General features: G+C 33.2%; 1 protein-coding gene across 4 annotated transcripts in view; it reads left to right on the top strand.

Moving 5' to 3' along the window:
* Nucleotides 1-19,642, top strand: part of HDX (highly divergent homeobox) — a 174,218-nt gene that overhangs the window by 57,785 nt on the left and 96,791 nt on the right. For 3 of the 4 annotated variants that reach the window (XM_063634284.1, XM_063634285.1, XM_055267875.2), the window contains one exon: nt 3,042-3,095. The exons of the other annotated variant lie outside the window; for it this stretch is intronic. In XM_063634284.1, the coding sequence (XP_063490354.1) occupies nt 3,042-3,095 (54 nt within the window). The remainder of the gene's footprint in view (nt 1-3,041; nt 3,096-19,642) is intronic. 4 annotated transcript variants of the gene reach the window in all.

Below are 19,642 nucleotides of genomic sequence, written 5' to 3'. Positions count from 1 at the left end.
GCTGTTATATTTTTTAAAATAAAAGGAGTGCAATGAGACAAAATCTCTGGGTGAGGTATGAACTGACAATTCCAAAAGGAAAGTTCCCAAAATGCTTTGAATAATGTCAACATCATTGTAATGAGTTTATAACACTCCAAATTTTCTACTTGGAAATGTACAGCACTCTTTTGGATGTGTATGTTCTAATATATTTGTTAAACCAGTCTCATCTCTTTGAAGATTTATTTCATAGTTTTCCAAACCAGTCCGTATAAAGTGAGTTTGGAATTGAAATATCACTTAAGTGAGATGTGTATTACCCTTCTAATTTGAATATTGCATTTCATAGCTTTGGTGAATGAGAAATATATCATTAATAGTTCACCAAATAAAGCTTCCCAAATTTGAGGAAAGATATTTATTCAAAAAAGCCCACAAATTCAGTTACTCTGACCAGCTGTTCCTGAGTTCTACCAGAAATGTAATGAACTGAACAATGGATTTGAAGTAAACATTACAGATTAGTTAAATACAACATTTGAGTATCATGTAACTGCTGACACAGAATTATAAAACAAAAAAGTGAAACTTCTTCCAAAATCACATGGAATTTATAATATTTGCGTACTATGTGCTTATAGGAGTTCTGTATTTTCCTTACACACAATTGACTTAAGCGGAAAACCACATTTCATATTTCTCAAATGTATAGTCAGTGTTTATACAAATTCTATTACAATGTTTGTTGTATCATCTTTATCATTTCATATGAAATTTTTTAGCAGTTCTGGTTTAAAGTTTTGTTTTGTTTGTAATTCATTTGGTTTATCATATATTTTCTAGAAATTCTGTATGGTCAATTTTGAATTATTTTACTAATGGAAAAGAATATGTGAACAGATAATCCAAAACACTTGGTATCTATATTTTTTCTAGATTATATTATATTATTTAAGCAGATGTATTTCCGTCACTGAGGCTAACAATGAATTTTCAAGCCCTAACACACATTGGTGGGATAAAAAGAAAAAATACATTCTGAATAATTTTTAAGAATAAAATTTTTATCACCTTCAGTTCATCATTAAAAAATCAATTATTCACACCTTCCCATTAACCCCTAGCATTCCAGTTAATTGCCATTTTACTGTAATAGTATTTTATCTTGAGTAAAAATATTTTTTATTTTTCCTTAAAAGTATTATTTGGAGTTTATATCATGTTTAGCTTATTCCTTGCATTTTGGCACACTTGTAACTCAAAGTAAAATGGCAGGTCTGGTGGCCAGGAATAATAACAGCTTACCTGAAGTTTGAATAACTGAGAATATTAATTTACTACTCACATTGATCATCACTCCTTGTCAATAGGCATAATACTATTTAGGTCATTACTGCTTATAATTTATGAAAAACATTAAATATTTTATTGAATGCCTTGTTCTCACTTCAGTGACCTACTGAGACTGATTTGCCTTGTTAGTCTCTCAGGAGGTATCTGTTTGGAAGGGAAGGAAAGAGCAAGTGAGAGGTACACCCCAATTCTTGTGCGTCCTATGATAAAGCATAGTTAAGTCCAGGCTAACCTGAACCACAGCTAAGAGACTACCTTTGTCTTTGTAAATGCTCCCTAAAATCCCACTAGAGTAGCATCTGTCTACCTGTGTAGCAATGCTGAGGTAATAAGGTGTTACTGGCCATTTGTCTTAGTGGTTTCTATCTAAAAAAGGACTACCATACTGTTGAATAGGATTTGTAGGAAGATTATTTCAATTTTGGGTGTGAGTACTTAGGTAGATGAGAATGTATTGAACTTGAATATATCCATAACTACCACAATACCCTGCCCCATTAGTAAAGGTCAACATATTTCACCATTTCTGGGAAATTATCAGAAAGTATTTGCTCAAGTATAAAATACTTGTATAATATGCAAGAAATATCTCAAGACTACAACATTGCTAAACTTTACTAGCAAAACTAGACACTGGGTCATAATTCAAAAAGAACAAATTTTGTCAAACACATTGTTATCTAGAGAGGTTTGATGTATATATAGTAATGATTAAAGGTTTACTTTTTCTCCCTTTTTCAATCATACATTATTTATGCAAAGAGAATATTTCATTAAACAAATGGGCTTATTAAAATATACAATTCACCATTTTGCAAGAAAGAGTGTAGGGAACAGTGAATAGAATTCTTTTGAGGCCACTATTTGGAGAAACATTGTTTCAGTCATTTATACTGTAGGTCTAAGATTTGTATTAAGAAAACACATGTAGCAATAAATCCATTAGTCAGTGCTGAGTTTAAAAAGTAAATAGAGGTAATGTGTTTAAGTAGTTAATAGCGCACATCATTCATTATGAAGTCATCTCTTGCTTTGTGGTAAAGCCCTATTTAAAATGTGACTGCAGTAGTCCTCCCTTATCTATGGTTTTGTTTTTCATGGTTACAGTAACTTGCAGTGAAGTACAATATTTCGAGAAAGGCCACATTCACATAACTTTTATTACAGTATTTTGTCATAACTGTTTTATTTTATTACTATGTTCATTTCTTAACTAATTTATAATTCAACTTTTTCATAAGCATGTATGTATAAGAATAAATATAGTATATATAGAGTTCGGTACTCTCTGCAGTTTCAGACATCCACTGGGTGTCTCAGAGTATGTTATCTGTGGATACGGGGGCCTACTGTATTCTATACTTCTTGTAACTTCTTTGCTTCAAAAAGCATTGAATTTTTATTAAAACAATTGTATTATCTTTTAAAACTTGCAACAGAGTCCCAACAATCGTAGGGCTCCCAGCAATGCCTTAGAACCTTTTTTTTTGAATTCCCAGAAGTCTGCACCACTTCTCAATTTTTTTTCACCAAGAAAGACTCCTTAAAATCTGTTGAGTTCAATAAGGAAACAACATTTTATACATGGGGAATATGTTCTGAATGCAGATTTATCTTGAAATAGTGTGTGAAATCTTTGGTGTTGATCAACATTCCAAGTACTGTCAATAAATAGCTTACTGAGATTCCATTTATTGTTTTCACAGATTTCAGGAAACCTTACTGTGCCTTGGATTACAGGGTGTTCTAGAAAAAGAGCAGTAAGTAATCTTTCATTTAAAGCAGCAAATGGGTTTCCCCTTGTGCTGTTAGTAAAAATGCCATTGAGAAAATTGCCATCATATTTGTAAAGCTGGCAAAACTGAACCTTGATAGGACTACATTGTCTCAAAAGACATATTTCAAGATCATAATATTTACATATACTGCAAATGTAATCTTAATTATAATGTAGTAATCAGCACACCATATAATCCATGGGCAGTTTTCTCAGTTTTAAAAGTGACTCCAAAATAATTCATAAAATATGATTTTTTCTATATCTAATCAATCCAATTAATTTGATCAATTGAATCATAATTTATATACAAATCTCAATCAGTATTGCATAATTTACTATTTTCTTTTAGTGCAAGTCAGTATTTAGAAATGATGAGTAATTAAGGTTTACCAATCTTATTTTGTGCTCTAGATTTCTGATACAACTGTTGTAATTTTTAAAATGTTAATATAACAGAACTTCAGTAAAATTGTGCTTTCTCAAAGAATCTCATTCATTTTTGTGTGTAAGACCAATAAATCTGCATTTTGGCAAATATCCCAGGAGATTTTGATGTGACTGGTCCCCAGATAGGAAAACATTAAAAGGCTTTAATCATAAAAGATACATGAATCAACTTTTAGAAAGACAAATAATCCAAAGCAATCCTAAGCAAAAAGAACAAAACAGGAGATATCACATTGCCTGACTTCAAAGTATACTATGAGGCTACAGTAATGAACACAGCGTGGTACTGATACTAAAACAGATACATAGACCAGTAGAACAGAATAAAGCACCCAGAAACAAAGCTGCACACCTTACAACGGTCTGATCTTTGACAAAATCAACAGAAATAATAAATAGGGAAAGGACTCCTCGTTCGATAAATGGTGCTGGAATAACTAGCTAGCCATGTGCAGAAGAATGATACTGGACCCCTACCTCTCATATGAAAATTAACTCAAGATGGATTAAATATTTAAATGTAAGACTGAAAACTATAAAAATCCTAGAGGAAAACCTAGGGAATACCCTGCTCAACATTGGCTTTGGCAGAGAATTTATGGCTAACTCACCAAAAACAATCACAACAAAACCAAAAATAGATAAATGGGACCTAATTAAACTCGAGCTTCTGCACAACAACAAAAAAATTACCAACAGTGTAAAAAAACAGCCTACAGAATGGGAGAGAATATTTGTAAAATATGCACCTGACAAAGGTCTAACAGCCAGAATCTACAGGGAACTTAAACAAATCAACAAGCTAAAAATCAGTCTAAGTAAAAATGGGCAAAAGACATGAACAGGCACTTTTCAAAAGAAGATATACAAGAGGTCAACAAACATGAAAAAAATGTTGAACATCACTAGTCATCAGAGAAATGCGAATCAAAACCACAATGAGATACCATCTCTCACCAGTCAGAATAGCAATAATTAAAAAGGCAAAACAAAAAAACAAAACAAAAGAAAAAACCAGAACTGATTCTCCTTAGTCTATGGAGAAAATAAAATACAATGTTGCTGGGAATGCAAACTAGTTCAGCCACTGTGGAAAGCAGCTTGGAGATTTCTCAAAGAACTTAAAATATAACTACCATTTGACCCAGCAATGCCTCTACTGGGTATATACCCAAAGGAAAATAATTCATTCTATCATAAAGGCACATGCAGCCATATATTCATTACAGTGCTATTCACAATAGCAAGGTCATAAAATCAACCTAAGTGCCCACCAACAGTGAAGTATATGTGGTACATATACACCATGGAATACTATGCAGTCATAAAAATGAATAAAATCATGTCCTTTGCAGCAACATAGATGCAGCTGGAGGCTATTTTCCCAAATGACCTAATGCCAGAACAGAAAACCAAATACCACATGGTCTCACTTTTAAGTGGGAACTAAACATTGAATACACATGATCATAAAGATAAGAACAACAAACACTGGGGCTCACTAGATGTGGGAGGGAGGGAGGGGGTGTGGGCTGAAGAACCACCTGTTGGGTACTATGCTTATGGTCTGGATGTAGGATCACTGGGACCTGAAGCCTCACTGTTATGCAGTTTACTCATGCACATGTACACTTTAATCTATAATAAGAGTTGAAATTAGAAAAATAAGTAAATAAAAAGAAAGATAACCCAAGTTATTTTATAATGGATAGGATACATAAAAATGAAACTAGGACTTCAGTATTGGCCAAGATTGTCTTATTCCTTTATCCATTTTCTTCCCCAAAAAGTAGAACTATAAACTGTGAAAATAATGTAAGATGCCACCAAAGGAGAATTCTGAAAGGATGAAAGAATAAAGTGACACATTAGGGACTCCAGGAATTAGAGGAACTACAGGGTGTTCTGGTCCCCCACTTAATATTAAAAGGAGATTCAAGCTGGGAACCTCATGTCCCCCACCTTAGCAATACAAGAAAGCTTTGGTAGGCTCATTCCCCATCCTCCATCTGCCACCAATTGGAGCAGGATCTCAAGAACAATATGAAGTGAGCCTGGCAACTTTGACAAAGAAGATTAACTGGAAGTTTTGCTGACAATAAGCAGTCGGGAGAACTACTCTCCATTCCTGCTAGACCAGGACATTCTCTCCCTCATCAGGAGACACCAGGCAGTAATATCAAGGAAGATATTGGCACAAAGAGTAGCTTAGTCTCTTGACTCCTGGAAGCAAGATAATTACTTCCTCTACCTAGAGATACAAGTGGCTTATTGGCAACAGGAAGAGGGACGAAGCCACAATGGGCAACTAGTCTAAAAAGTGTGCTATGTATTCCTGAAGGATGGAGATTCCATTTTCCACCGAAGGACACTAGTTTGTTGGGCAACACCAATGGGGGTAGGTATCTCCTCACATGTGCCTGGTCTAGATCAGCTCCTTCTGTCCTCTTAGGTGGCACCAGTAGGGATTACCGGAAGCTCTAGTGGAACTAGGTAAATCAAGCAGATGAAAATAACACCACGGAAGTTATGAAAGTTGAACTATTATTGGAACCATAGCCAATAAAAGTAGGCCAGGACTTGCATGTTAAACATAACCCGGTGACTGCCTGCAAAATGTTTTTAAAAAGCCAAGCATGATTGTGTGTGCCTGTAGTCCCAGCTACTTGGGAGGCTGAGGTGGGAGGATTGCTTGAGCCCAGTAGTTCAAGTCCAGACTGGGCAACATAGCAAGGTCCTGTCTCTTAAAAAAATAGTCTCCTAAGGTAGTGACCCAAGTAGACTGGAAACAATTGAAGATTGCTCCTTGAATTAAATTATTACCTTTATTACTATATAATGTTTGCCTTTGTCTTTTTTTATAGCTTTTTACTGAAGTCTGTTTTATCCAATATGATATAGTTACTCATACTTGCTATTGGTTTCTATTTGCATGGAATATCATTTTCCATCCTTTAACTTTCATTCTATGCATGTCTCTACAGGTGAGATGAATTTATGTAGACAGCATATAGTTGGATAAATATATATGCATCCAATACTGGAGGACCCACATAGAGCAACTATTACTAAATCTAAAAGGATAGATAGACTGTAATACAATAAATGTTGAGAACTACAATGCCTCACTCTCAGTATTGGACAGATCATCTAGAAAGAAAATTAACAACAACAACAACAAAAACACACAATGCATTTAAACTGTACCATGGAAGAAAAAAAAAACCAGCAAACATTTACAAAACATTTTCATCCAACAGCTGCAGAATACACATTAATCAGCATGTGGTGTATTTGCCAGGATTAACTATAGGTTAGGGCGCATAAGACAAGTCTCAACACATTTTTAAAAGTTAAAACCGTGTCAAATATCTTATCTGACCACAACGGAATAACACCGAGCATCAATAATAGAGAAACATTTGAAGCTATACAAATACATAGAAAATAAACAACATGCTCCTGAATGACTAACGGGTGAAGGGAGAAAATAAGAATACAATTTTAAAATTTCTTCAGACAAATGAAAATAGAAACACAACATACCAAAACCTATGGGTCACAGCAAAAGCAGTATTAAAGCCAAGGTAATAGCAATAAATGTCTATATCAAAAACTAGAAAAAAAATCAAATAATCAAGTTAAAATGCATTTTTCTTAAGTAAGTAGAAAATCAAGAACAAGCCAAATCCAAAATTAGTAGAAGGAAAGAAATAAAAAAGACCAGAGAACTAAATGAAATGGAAACTAAAAAATATATAAAATATCAATGGAACAAAAAGTTTTCTGAAAAGATAGGCAAAATTGACAAACCCTTAACTAGACTAAGAAAGAAATAGAGAAGATCCAAGGAAATAAAATCAGAAATGCAAAAGGAGATGTCATACTGGATACCACACAAATAAAAAGGATCATTAAAACTACTATGAACAGCAACATGCCTAAAAATTAGAAAACCTGAAAGAAATGAATAAATTCCTGGATACATAGGACTTACTAACATTGAACCAAGAAGATATAGAAAATCTGAAAGGACAAATAAAAATAACGAGATTCAGTTAATAATAAAAAGTTTTCCAACAAATAAAAGTCCAGGATTGAATGGCTTCATCACTGAATTCTACCATACCTTTAAAGAAGAATTATTACCAGTTATTCTCAAACTATACCAAAACATCGAAGTGGAGAGAACTCTTCCTATCACATTGTATGTGGCCAGCATACTGATACCAAAAGCATACAATGATACAACCGAAAAAGAAAACAACAGGCCAATATCACTGAAGAACATAGATGCAAAATCCTCAATAAAAAACTAGCAAAATTAATCCAATAATATATCAAAAAATATGCCATGGTCAAATGAGATTTATCCCAGGAAAGCAAGAATGGTTTAACATACACAATCAGTAAAAATGTTACATCACATGAATAGAATGAAGAAAAAAACATTATCTCAATAGATGCAGAAAGAGCATTTGATAAAATTCAGCATCCATTATTTATTTGAATTCTTGATAAATTAAATATAGAAGAAAATACTTCAATACAATAAAGGTCATATATGAAAAATTCACAGCTAAATAATAATGAATGGAAAAAAGGTGAAAGCCTTTCTTCTAAGAATTGGAACCATACAAGGATTCCTACTTTTATCAATTCTATTCAGCATAGTACTAAAAGTCTTGGCCATGGTGACTAGGTAAGATTAAAAAAAAAGAGCATTCAAATTAGAAAGGACAAATTAAAATTATCCTTTTTTAACAGACAATGTGATCTCATACATAGAAAAACTTAAAGACTCAAACACAAAACTCTTTAAAACTGATAAGCAAATTCAGTAAAGTTGCAGGATACAACATCAACATACATATTCAGTAGCATTTTTATGCATAAACAACAAACAGGATGAGAATTAAATCAAGAAGACAATGCTATTTACAATAACTGAAAGAAATAAAATACCTTGAAATAAATTTAACCAAGGAGTTGAAAGAACTGCAATTAAAAAAAAAAAAAACACTGATGAAAGGAATTGAAGGGTACACAAATAAATAGAAACACATTGCAAGCTCATGGACTGGAAGAATTAATATCATTAAAATGACATACTACCCACAGGAATCTACAGATTCAATAAAATATTTATCAAAGTACCAATGAAATGTTTTATGGAAATAGAAAAAATAATCCTAAAATTTATATGGAACCAAGGAAGAGCCAGAATAGCCAAAGCAATACTGAGTAAAAAGAACAATGCAGGAGGCATCACACTACCAAACGTCAAAATATGCTACAAAGCTGTAGTCACCACAACAGCATGGTTTTGATATAAAAACGAGCATATAGAACCATAAAACAGAGGAGAGAACACATAAATTAATTCACATACTTTCAGCCAGATGATTTTTGACAAAGGTGCCAAGAGCACTCATTGGGAGAAGAAAAGCCTTCTATAAATGGTGATGGAAAAACTGGATATTCGCCTGCAGAAGAATGAAATTAGACCTCCTCTCACACAAAAATAAAAATCAACTACAAATGGATCAAATACCTAAATGAAAGACCTCAAGCTACAAAGCTACTAGAAAGAAACATAGGTAGTGTGCTTCAGGACATTTTCCCAACAAATAGAACAAACAGCAGGTCTAAGAAAACATTTTATCAATAAGACCTCAAAGGCACAGGCAACCAAAGAAAAAATAAATCGGATTATATCAAACTAAAACGTTTCTGCATTGCAAAGAAAACAACAGAGTTAAAGGTCAACCTAAAGAATGGGAAAAATATTTGCGAACTGCTCACCCAACAGCAGATTAATATCCAGAATAGTTTTAAAAACTGCAACATCTCAACAGAAAAAAAAATCAAATTTTTAAAGGAACAAATAACCTGAAAAGATATTTCTCAAAGAAGACAAAAAAATGGCCAACAGGTATGCTGACATTATACTGATTGAGCAAAAGCTGGAAGCATTCCCCTTGAAAACCAGAGCAACACAAGAATGCCCCCTCCCACCACTCCTATTCAACGTAGTGCTGGAAGTCCTGGCCAGAGCAATCAGGAAAGAGAAAGAAATAAAAACCATCCAAGTAGGAAGAGAGAAAGTCAAACTATCTCTGTTTGCAGATGATATGGTTCTATACCTAAAGAACCCCATAGTCTCTGCCCAAAAGCTCCTTTATCTGATAAATAATGTAAGCAGAATACAAGATACAAAAGCAGTGTACAAAAATCAATAACATTTCTATACAAAAAGAACACCCAAGCTGAGAGCCAAATCAGGAACAAAATCCCATTCACATTAGCCACACACAAAAAAACCTAAGAATACAGCTAACAAGAGGGGTGAAATATCTCTACAATGAGAATTACAAAACACAGCTGTAGGAAATCAAAGATGACACAAATAAATGCAAAAACATTCCATGTTCATGGATAGGAAGAATCAATATTGTCAAAATGGCCATCTCCTCAAAGCAATCCACAGATTCAATGCTAGTGGGTATGTCTATTAGTGCAGCCATTGTGGAAAGCACTTTGGCGATTTCTAAACGAACTTAAAACAGAATTACCATTTGACTCAGCAATCTCATTATTTAGTATATACCCAAAGGAATGTACATCATTCGACTATAAAGACACATGCGTGTGTATGTTCATCACAGCACTATTCACAATAGGAAAGACACGAAATCAACTATAAGTGCCCATCAATGGTTGACTAAATTTAAAAAATGTGGTACATATACACCATCAAATACTACGTGGCCATAAAAAAAGGCAATATGGATGGAGCTGCAGGCCATTATCCTAAGCGAACTAACATAGGAACAGAAAACAAAATACCACACGGCCTCACTTACAAGCGAAAACTATACATCAAGTACATATGGACAAAAAGAAGGGATAACAGGCCGGGCGTGGTGGCTCACGCTTGTAATCCCAGCACTTTGGGAGGCCGAGGCGGGCAGATCACGAGGTCAGGAGATCGAGACCACGGTGAAACCCCGTCTCTACTAAAAATACAAAAAAATTAGCCGGGCGTGGTGGCGGGCGCCTGTAGTCCCAGCTACTCGGAGAGGCTGAGGCAGGAGAATGGCGTGAACCCGGGAGACGGAGCTTGCAGTGAGCCGAGATTGTGCCACTGTACTCCAGCCTGGGCGACAGAGCGAGACTCCGTCTCAAAAAAAAAAAAAAAAAAAAAAAAAGAAGGGATAACAGACAATAGTACCTACTTGAAGGTGGAAGGTGGGAGGAGGGTGAGGATAAAATATCTACCTATCATATACTACGCTTATTGCCTGAGTGACAAAATACTCTGTACTCTAAACCCCTGTGATATGCAACTTACCTAAATAGCAAATGTGCACATGTATTCTTAACCTAAAATAAAAGTGTAAACATAAAGTTAAATTTTAAAAAAGAGAGAAAAAGAGAAGAAAGAAGGAAAGAGGGAGAAAGACAGAAATCGTCAACAAGTATATGAAAAAATGTTCAACATTACTAATCATGAGGAAAATACTAATCAAAACCACAATGTATTAACACCTTACTTTATTAGGATGGCAATTATCAAAGAGACAAAAAAAAATCACAAATGCTGGCGAAGATGCAGAGAAAAGAGCTCTCTTATAAACTGTTGGTGGGAATTTAAACTAGTACAACCACTATGGAAAACAGCTGGTGGTTTCCCAAAGAAATATGAGTAAAACTACTATATGATCCAGCGATTCCACTACTGGGTATTTATCCAAAGGAAAATAAATCATTTCATAGAAGAGACATCTGTACCAATATGTTTATTGCAGCACTAATTCACAATAGCCAAGATATGGAGTCAACTTAGGTGTACAACAACAGATGAATGGATAAAGAAAATGTGGCATATATACACAATCGAATACTATTCAACCATAAGAAAGAATTAAATTCTGTCATTCATGTCAACGTTGATGGAACTATAAGACATTATTTTAAATAAAATAAGTCAGGAACAGAAAGTTAACCACCGCATGTTCTCACTCATATTTGAAAGCTAAAAAAGTAATCTCATACAAGCCAAAGTAGTACAGAAGATATTAGAGGCTGGAAATAGTAAGGCGAAAGGGATGATATGAAGAGATTTGTTAAAGGAGACAAAATTACAGCTAAATAGGACTAAGCTCTAGTGTTCTATACCACTGTAGGATGACTATGGTTAAAAATTAGTTATTAGTATCAAATAGCTAAAAGAAGGATATTGAATGTTCCCAAAACAAATAAGTGATAAATGTTTGAGAGGATGGATATGATAATAACACTGATCTGATCACTATACATGAAATGTATCAAAACATAGCTATGTACCCCACAAATATGTGCAATTATTATTTGTCCATTTAAATATACAGCTAGTTTTTTTTTAAATTGTCCTTTCCATTGCAAAAAAATGGACCTTTCTCAACTTTGTATAACGTATGTATAAAAAACACGTACATAACGTTATACTTAATGGTGAAAGAGTGAATACCTCCCCACTAAAGTCAAGTAAAAGTCATGGATGTCCCCTTTTACAATTTATATTCAACATTTTACTGGAGGTTGTAGACAATGCAGTAAGGCAAGAAAAATTTAAGGTATCCAATCTGGAAGAGAAGAAATGAATGTGTCTTTATTTCCAGAAGACATGATAATTTATATATAAAATCCCATGGTATTTAATTTAAAAAGCTACTAAGGCTAATAAGTGAGATTAACAAAATTACAGGATACACGTTCAATACACAACAACCAATTGTGTGTTTATAAACTACCAAAACATAATCAGAAATTGAAATTTTAAAAATATATTTGAAAATAACATAAAATATGAAATACTGAGGGATAAATCTGACAAAAGCTATGCAAAACCTCTGCCCTGAAAACTATAAAATATTTGTGAAAAAATTTAGAAGGGTTTTAATGGAGAGATATGCCTTTTTTTCCATGGGACAAAATTTCTAATATGCTAGGATATCATTTTCCCCACAATTATTTATAGATTTAGAACAATTTTAATCAAAATTTCAGGTCACTTTTTGTAGGAAATTACAAACCGATTTTTAAAACTTATATGGTAATTAAAATTACTTAGAAATAGCCAAAACAACTTTGAAAAAACATATAACTGACAGGATAACACTTCATGTTTTCAAAACTTATTACAATGCTATAGGAATAAAAACAGTGTATTATTGGAATTAGATGAATAAATCGGTGAAACAGGATATGGAGTTAGACAATTTATTTTTTTAAAAAGTTGTGGATTCAGTTCAGTGGAAACAGGGTAGTATTTTCAACAAATGGTTTTAAAATGATTGAATATCCACATGCAAAAAATGAATTTTGGTCCATAGCACACACCATATATAAAAATTAACTCAAAATGGATTGTAGACATAATCACAGGAACTACAGTTATTTTACACACCTAGAATAAAACATAGAGAAAAAATTGCCACTTTTGGCTAGGCAAAGATTACTTAGATTTCACATTAAAAGCATGATTCATAAAATAGCAAATTGATAAATTAGAATGTATTACAATAAAAAACTCCTGCTTCTCTGAAGATACTGTTTCCTTGGAATACAGTGGAACTTCCTTACCTGTTAAAATACATCTATGGAAAGCCTATTGTCAGTTAACTACTGACACATGATGCGTCATATATGAACCTCAAAGATATTATGTGATTTCTATCATGTGACAGAAACCAGACACATGACATCACATATTGTATGATTCTATTTATGTAAAATGTCCACGAAGGACAAATACAAATTCATAGAGACAGAAAGTAGACGAGAGTTTTCTGGGGCTAGGCATGGGAATGTGAAGTAAATGGAAATGAACATGAGAGATATTATTGGGGAAATTAAAATGTTCTAATACTTATATGTGATGTTTGCACAACTCAACAAAGTTATTAAAAATAATTGAATTGTACCCTTGAAATGGGAAAATTGTGGTATATGTCAAATGTACTGCAATGAAGTTATTTTATAGAAAGACAGGGTTATGATAATGAAAAGACAAGCCCAAATAGAACATATAACAGAAGGTCTATCTGATAAAAGGATCTGTTTCTAGAATATGCAAAGAATACTCAAAACTCGATAAGGGAACAAACCCGATAAAAAATGGGCTAAAAACTGAAAGACACTTCACCAAAGGAGATATAGAGATGGCAAATAAGCAGATGAAAAGGTGCTTAATACCATTAATCATAAGGGAAATGTAAATTTAAACTACAGTTCGGCCACTAGACACACACTATAATGGCTAAAATTGAAGACTGATCATACCAAATGTTGATGAGGATGTGGAAGAATTGGAACCCTGAGACTGCCAGAAATGTTAAAACACTCTTTAAAACAATTTGACAATTTCTAAAAGAGTTAAACATGCATTCATCGTATCATCCAGCTATTCTACTGATATGTATTTTACCCAAGACAATTTATAGCACATATCCATACAAAGCCTTGTCCATAAATGTTTATATCAGCTTTCTTTCTTTGTTTCTTTGTTTCTTTCTTTCTTTCTTTCTCTCTCTCTTTCTTTCTTCTTTCTTTCTTTCTTTCTTTTTCTTTCTCTTTCTTTCTTTCTTTCTTTCTTTCTTTCTTTCTTTCTTTCTTTTTCTTTCTTTCTTCTCTTTCTTTTTTTATAGATCAGCTTTATTTATAATAACCAAAACCTGGAAACAAACCACCTGTTCACTAACAGGTAAATGAACAAATTGTGCATTTCTATATAGGAAAAATACTACACAACAATTAAAAAAATGAACTGTTGATATGCCCAATAACATGAATGAATCTCAATATAATCATGACAAGTGAAGGAAACCAGATTAAAAAGAGAGCACATACTGTATGCCTTGATCTATATATAACTATTGAAAATGCAAACTAGTAACCATAATCATTCATTGACTGGTGAGACAGAAGAAAAGGAAAGGGAAAGTTGATTAACAGAAGGCATTAGAAAACATTGGGGCGTGATGTTTATGTTCATTATCTTGATTTAGTGATAGTTTCTTTAGTGCATACACATATCAAAACATCTAATTGTACAGATTAAATATATGCAATTTATTGTATGTTAATTAAACCTACATAAAGCTCTTAAAAGCAATTCTTAACTTCAATTATTGGAGAAGCTGGGTATTTGAATCTACTTCTTGAACTGTAAATCTTATGAAATGTAATGTAGATCAAGCTTGTGTGATGAATACTTAGTCTTCAAATTAACAAGTACTGTAGGTGCAAAATACATATTGGATTTCAAAGAATTACTATGATAAAAAATATGTACAATATTCCATTAATATTTTTTATAAATTCTGATAAGGACACTTAACATAAAAGCTACTATCTTAAAAATTATAAGAGGGAAAATACAGTATTGTTAATTATAGGCATGATGTTGTACAGCAGATTTCCGGAACACACTCACCTTTTCTCAGCTTCTATTTTTAATATTTTTATTTTTAAAATAAAATTGTATATATTTAAGGTGTATAATGTGATGTTTTGATATAGACATACATAATGAAATGATTACTACACTCAAGCAATTAGCATATCTATCTCCTCACATAGTTACTATTTGTTATTTTGGGGAGAGCACCTGAAATCTACTCTGTGAAATCACTTGAAAATATACAGCACAGTTTGATTAACTATTGTCACCATGCTATACATTACATCTCTATATTTATTTATCCTACATAACTGCAACTTTATGCCTTTTGACCATCTTCCCATTTCCCCATATCTCCCACCCCTAATAACCATTGTTCTACTTTCTATTTTTATATGTTTGACTTGGTAAGATTCGAAATATAAGTGAAATCATGCAGTATTTTTCCTTCTGTGTCAGCCCTTATTTTACTTAGCATAATGTACTCCAGGTTTACTTCTGTTGTCACAAATGGCAGTGTTTCTTTCTTTTTAAAGGCGGAAAAATATTTCATTATATATACCTTAATTTCTTTATTCATTCATCTGTTGACAGGCAATTATGTTCTTTTCATATCTTGGTTGCAGTGAATGACATGAGAGTGCAGATATCTCTTTGAGGTACTTATTTCATTTCCTTTAAGTATATAACTAGGAACGGGATTGCCAAATTACATGGTAGTTCTATTTTTAATTTTCTGAGGAGTCTTCATACTGTTGTTCATAAAATAGCTGTACCAATATACATTTTCACTCACAGTGTACGAGAGTTCCCTTTTCTACATATACACGCCACTTGTGATTGTTTGACATTTTTAAAAGTCTTTTTTTCTTAAAATTTTTTAATTTTTAATTTTTGTTGGTACATAGTAGGTGTATATATTTATGGGGTGCATGAGATGTTTGATACAGGCATGCAATGCTTAATAATCACATCATATAGAATGGAGTATCCAAACTCTCAACCATTTGTTCTTTGAGTTACAAACAATATAATTATACTCCTTAAGTTATTTCAAAATAAATTACCATTAATTTATTATTGACTACAGTCACCCTGTTGTGCTATCAAATAGTAGGTCTCATTCATTCTATTTTTTTCATACATTAACCATCCTTACCCCTCCATCCCCTGCACCTCCCCACTACCCTTCCCAGCCTCTGGTAACCATTCTTCTACTCTCTATGTTCATGCATTCAATTGTTTTGATTTGTAGATCCCACAAATAAGTGAAAACATGAGATGTTAGCCTTTCTGTGCCTGGCTTATTTCACTTCATGCTCTTCAGTTCCATCCATGTTGTTGCAAATGACTGAATCTCATTTTTTTCATTACTGAATAGTATTTCATTTTGTATATTCACCACATTTGCAGGATTCATTCATTTTCTGATGGACAGGTGCTTCCAAATCTTAGCTATTGCAAACAGCGCTGCAACATAGGAGTGCAGCTATCTCTTCGATATACTGATTGCCTTCCTTTTGGCTATATACACAGCAGTGGGACTGCTGGATCATGTGGTAGCTCAATTTTCAATTTCTTGTGGAACCTCCAAACTGTTCTCCATAGTGGTTGTACTAATTTACATTTCTACCAACATTGTACAAGGGCTCCCTTTTCTCCACATCCTCATTAGCATTTGCTATTGACTGTCATTTGGATATAACCCATTTTAACCGTGGTGAGATGATGTCTTATTGTAATTTTGATTTGCATTTATCTGATGATTAGTAATGTTGAGCACATTTTCATATACCTCTGTCATTTTTATGTCTTCTTTTGAGAAACATCGACTCAAATCTTTTGCCATTGTTTTGTTCAGATTATTAGATTTTTTTCTATAAAATTGTTTGAACTCCTTATATATTCTAGTTATTGATATCTTGCCAGATGGGTAGTTTGCAAATATTTTCTCCCATTCTCTGAGTGGTCTCTTCACTGTGTTGATTGTTTCCTTTGCTGTGCAGAAGCTTTTTAACTTGATGTGATTCCATTTGTCCATTTTTGCATTGGTTTCCTCTCCTTGTGCAGTATTGCTCCAGAAATTTTTACCCAGACAAATTTCCTGAAGATTTTTCCCAATGTTTTTTTTGTAGTAGTAGTAGTTTCATAATTTGCAGTCTTAAATTTAAGTATTCAATCCTTGATTTGATTTTTATCTATGGCGAGAGACGGGGTCTGGTTTCATTCTTCTGCATATGCATATCTGGTTTTCTCAGCACCATGTATTGAAGATATTGTCTTTTTCCCAGTATATGTTCTTGGAAGCTTTGTCAAAAATGAGTTCCCTGTAGGTGTGTGGATTTGGATCTGAGTTCTCTATTCCGTTTCATTGATTTATGTGTCTGTTCTTATGCCAGTACCATGCTCTTTTAGTCACTATAGCACTGTAGTATAATTTGAAGTCAGGTAATGCGATTCCCCGTTTTTAATCTTTTTGCTTAGGATAAATTTGGCTGTTCTGGGTCTTTTGTGGTTCCCTGTAAATTTTAGAATTTTTTTTTAATTTCTGTGAAGAATGTCATTGGTATTTTGAATGGGATTGCATTGAATCTTTATTGCTTTGGGGATTATGTGCATGTTAACAATACTGATTCTTTCTATCCATGAACATAGAGTATTTTTTTTTATTTTTTGGTGTCCTCTTCGTTGTCTTCCATCAGTGTTTTATAGTTGTCATTATTATAAAGATGTTTCAGTTCTTTGGTTAATCTCTAGGTATTTAAGTGTATTTGTGTCCATTATAAATTGGATCACTTTTATTTCTTTTTCAGATTGTTCACTGTTGGCATTTAGAAATGCTACCGATTTTTGTATGTTGGTGTTGTACCCTGTAACTTTACTGAATTTCTTTATTCCTTCTAATGTTTTCTTGTGGAGTCTTTACATGATTCCAAATATAAAATCATATTATCTGCACACAAGCATAATTTGACTTCTTCCAATCCAATTCGGCTGCCCTTTATATCTTTCTGTTGTCTGATTGCTCTAGCTAGGACTTCCAGGACTATGTTGAATAACAAGGCGATACTAGATATCCTTGTTATATTTAAGATGTTAGAGGAAATCTTTCAATTTTTCCCTATTTGTATGATATTATCTGTGGGTCTGTTGTATATGGCTTTTATTATGTTGAGATATGTTCCTATGTTCCTTCTATCACTAATTTTTTAAAGAGTTTTATCCTGAAGGGATGTTGAATTATATCAAATGCTTTCAGCAAGTCAACTGAAACGATTGTAAAGGTTTTATACTTCATTCTGTTGATATGATATTTCACTTTGCTTGATTTTGTATGTTGAAACACCCTTGCACCTTAGGGGTAAATCTCACTTGGTCATGATGAATAATCTTTCTACTGTATTATTGAATTTAGTTTGCTAGTATTTTGCTGAAAATTTTTTGCATCAATATTCACCAGATATATTGGCCTGTAGTTCTCTCTCTCTCTCTTTTTTTTTTTTTTTGATGTTTCTGTCTAGTTTTGGTTATCAGGGTAATACTTCACCCACAGAATGAGTTTGGAAGTATTCCCTTTTTCTATATTTCTTGGAATAGTTTAACTAGGATTGGTATTAGTTCTTCTATAACTGTTGCAATTCAGCGTTGAAGCCATTGGGTCTACGGCTTTTTGTTGTTGTTGTTGTTTGTTTGTTTGTTTGTATTTTTACTGAGAAGCTTTTTATTATGGCTTTGATCTCATTACTTGTTATTGGTCTGTTCAGGTTTTTAATATCTCCCTTGTTTAATCTTGGTAGATTATATGTTTCTAGGAATTTGATCATTTCTTCTAGATTTTCCGATTAATTTGTCATATAGTTGCTTATAGTAGCCACTGAGGATCCTTTAACTTTCCGCAGTATCAGTTGTAATGTCTTATTTTTAATTTCTGATTTTATTTATTCATATTTTCTTTTTTTTTATTTCTTAGCTCGGCTAAAGGTTTGTCAATTTTGTTTAACTTTTCAAAAAACCAACTTTTAACACCTGTAATCCCAGCACTTTGGGAGGCCGAGGTGGGTGGATCACGAGGTCAGGAGATCGAGACCATCCTGGCTAACACGGTGAAACCCCACCTCTACTAAAAATACAAAAAATTAGCTGGACATGGTGGCAGGCACCTGTAGTCCCAGCTACTCAGGAGGCTGAGGCAGGAGAATGGCGTCAACCCAGGAGACGGAGCTTGCAGTGAGCCCAGATCGCGCCACTGCACCCCAGCCTGGGTGACAGAGTGAGACTCTGTCTCAAAAAAAAAAAAAAAAAACTTTTATTTTATTGGTCTTTGGTATTGCTTTTTTAATTTCAAAATCATTTATTTCTACTCTGATCTTTACTATTTATTTTCATCTACTAATTTGAGGTTTGGTTTGCTCTTCCTTTTCCACTTAATTTTTTCATTTTAATTTAATTAATTTCTATTCAGATCCTTATTATTTCTTATACTAATTTTGCATTTGATCTCTTCTGCTTTTCTAGTTCTTGGATGCATTTTTAGGTTGTTTGAAGATTTTCTTTTTCTTCATGTAGGCACTTATAAAATTCCCTCTTAATACTGCTTTTCCTGTATCCCATAGGTATGGATATGTTCTGTTTCC

The sequence above is a fragment of the Symphalangus syndactylus genome, chromosome X, assembly GCF_028878055.3.
Source record: "Symphalangus syndactylus isolate Jambi chromosome X, NHGRI_mSymSyn1-v2.1_pri, whole genome shotgun sequence".
Lineage (NCBI taxonomy): Eukaryota > Metazoa > Chordata > Mammalia > Primates > Hylobatidae > Symphalangus > Symphalangus syndactylus.
This window is presented reverse-complemented; position numbering and strand designations above follow the sequence as displayed.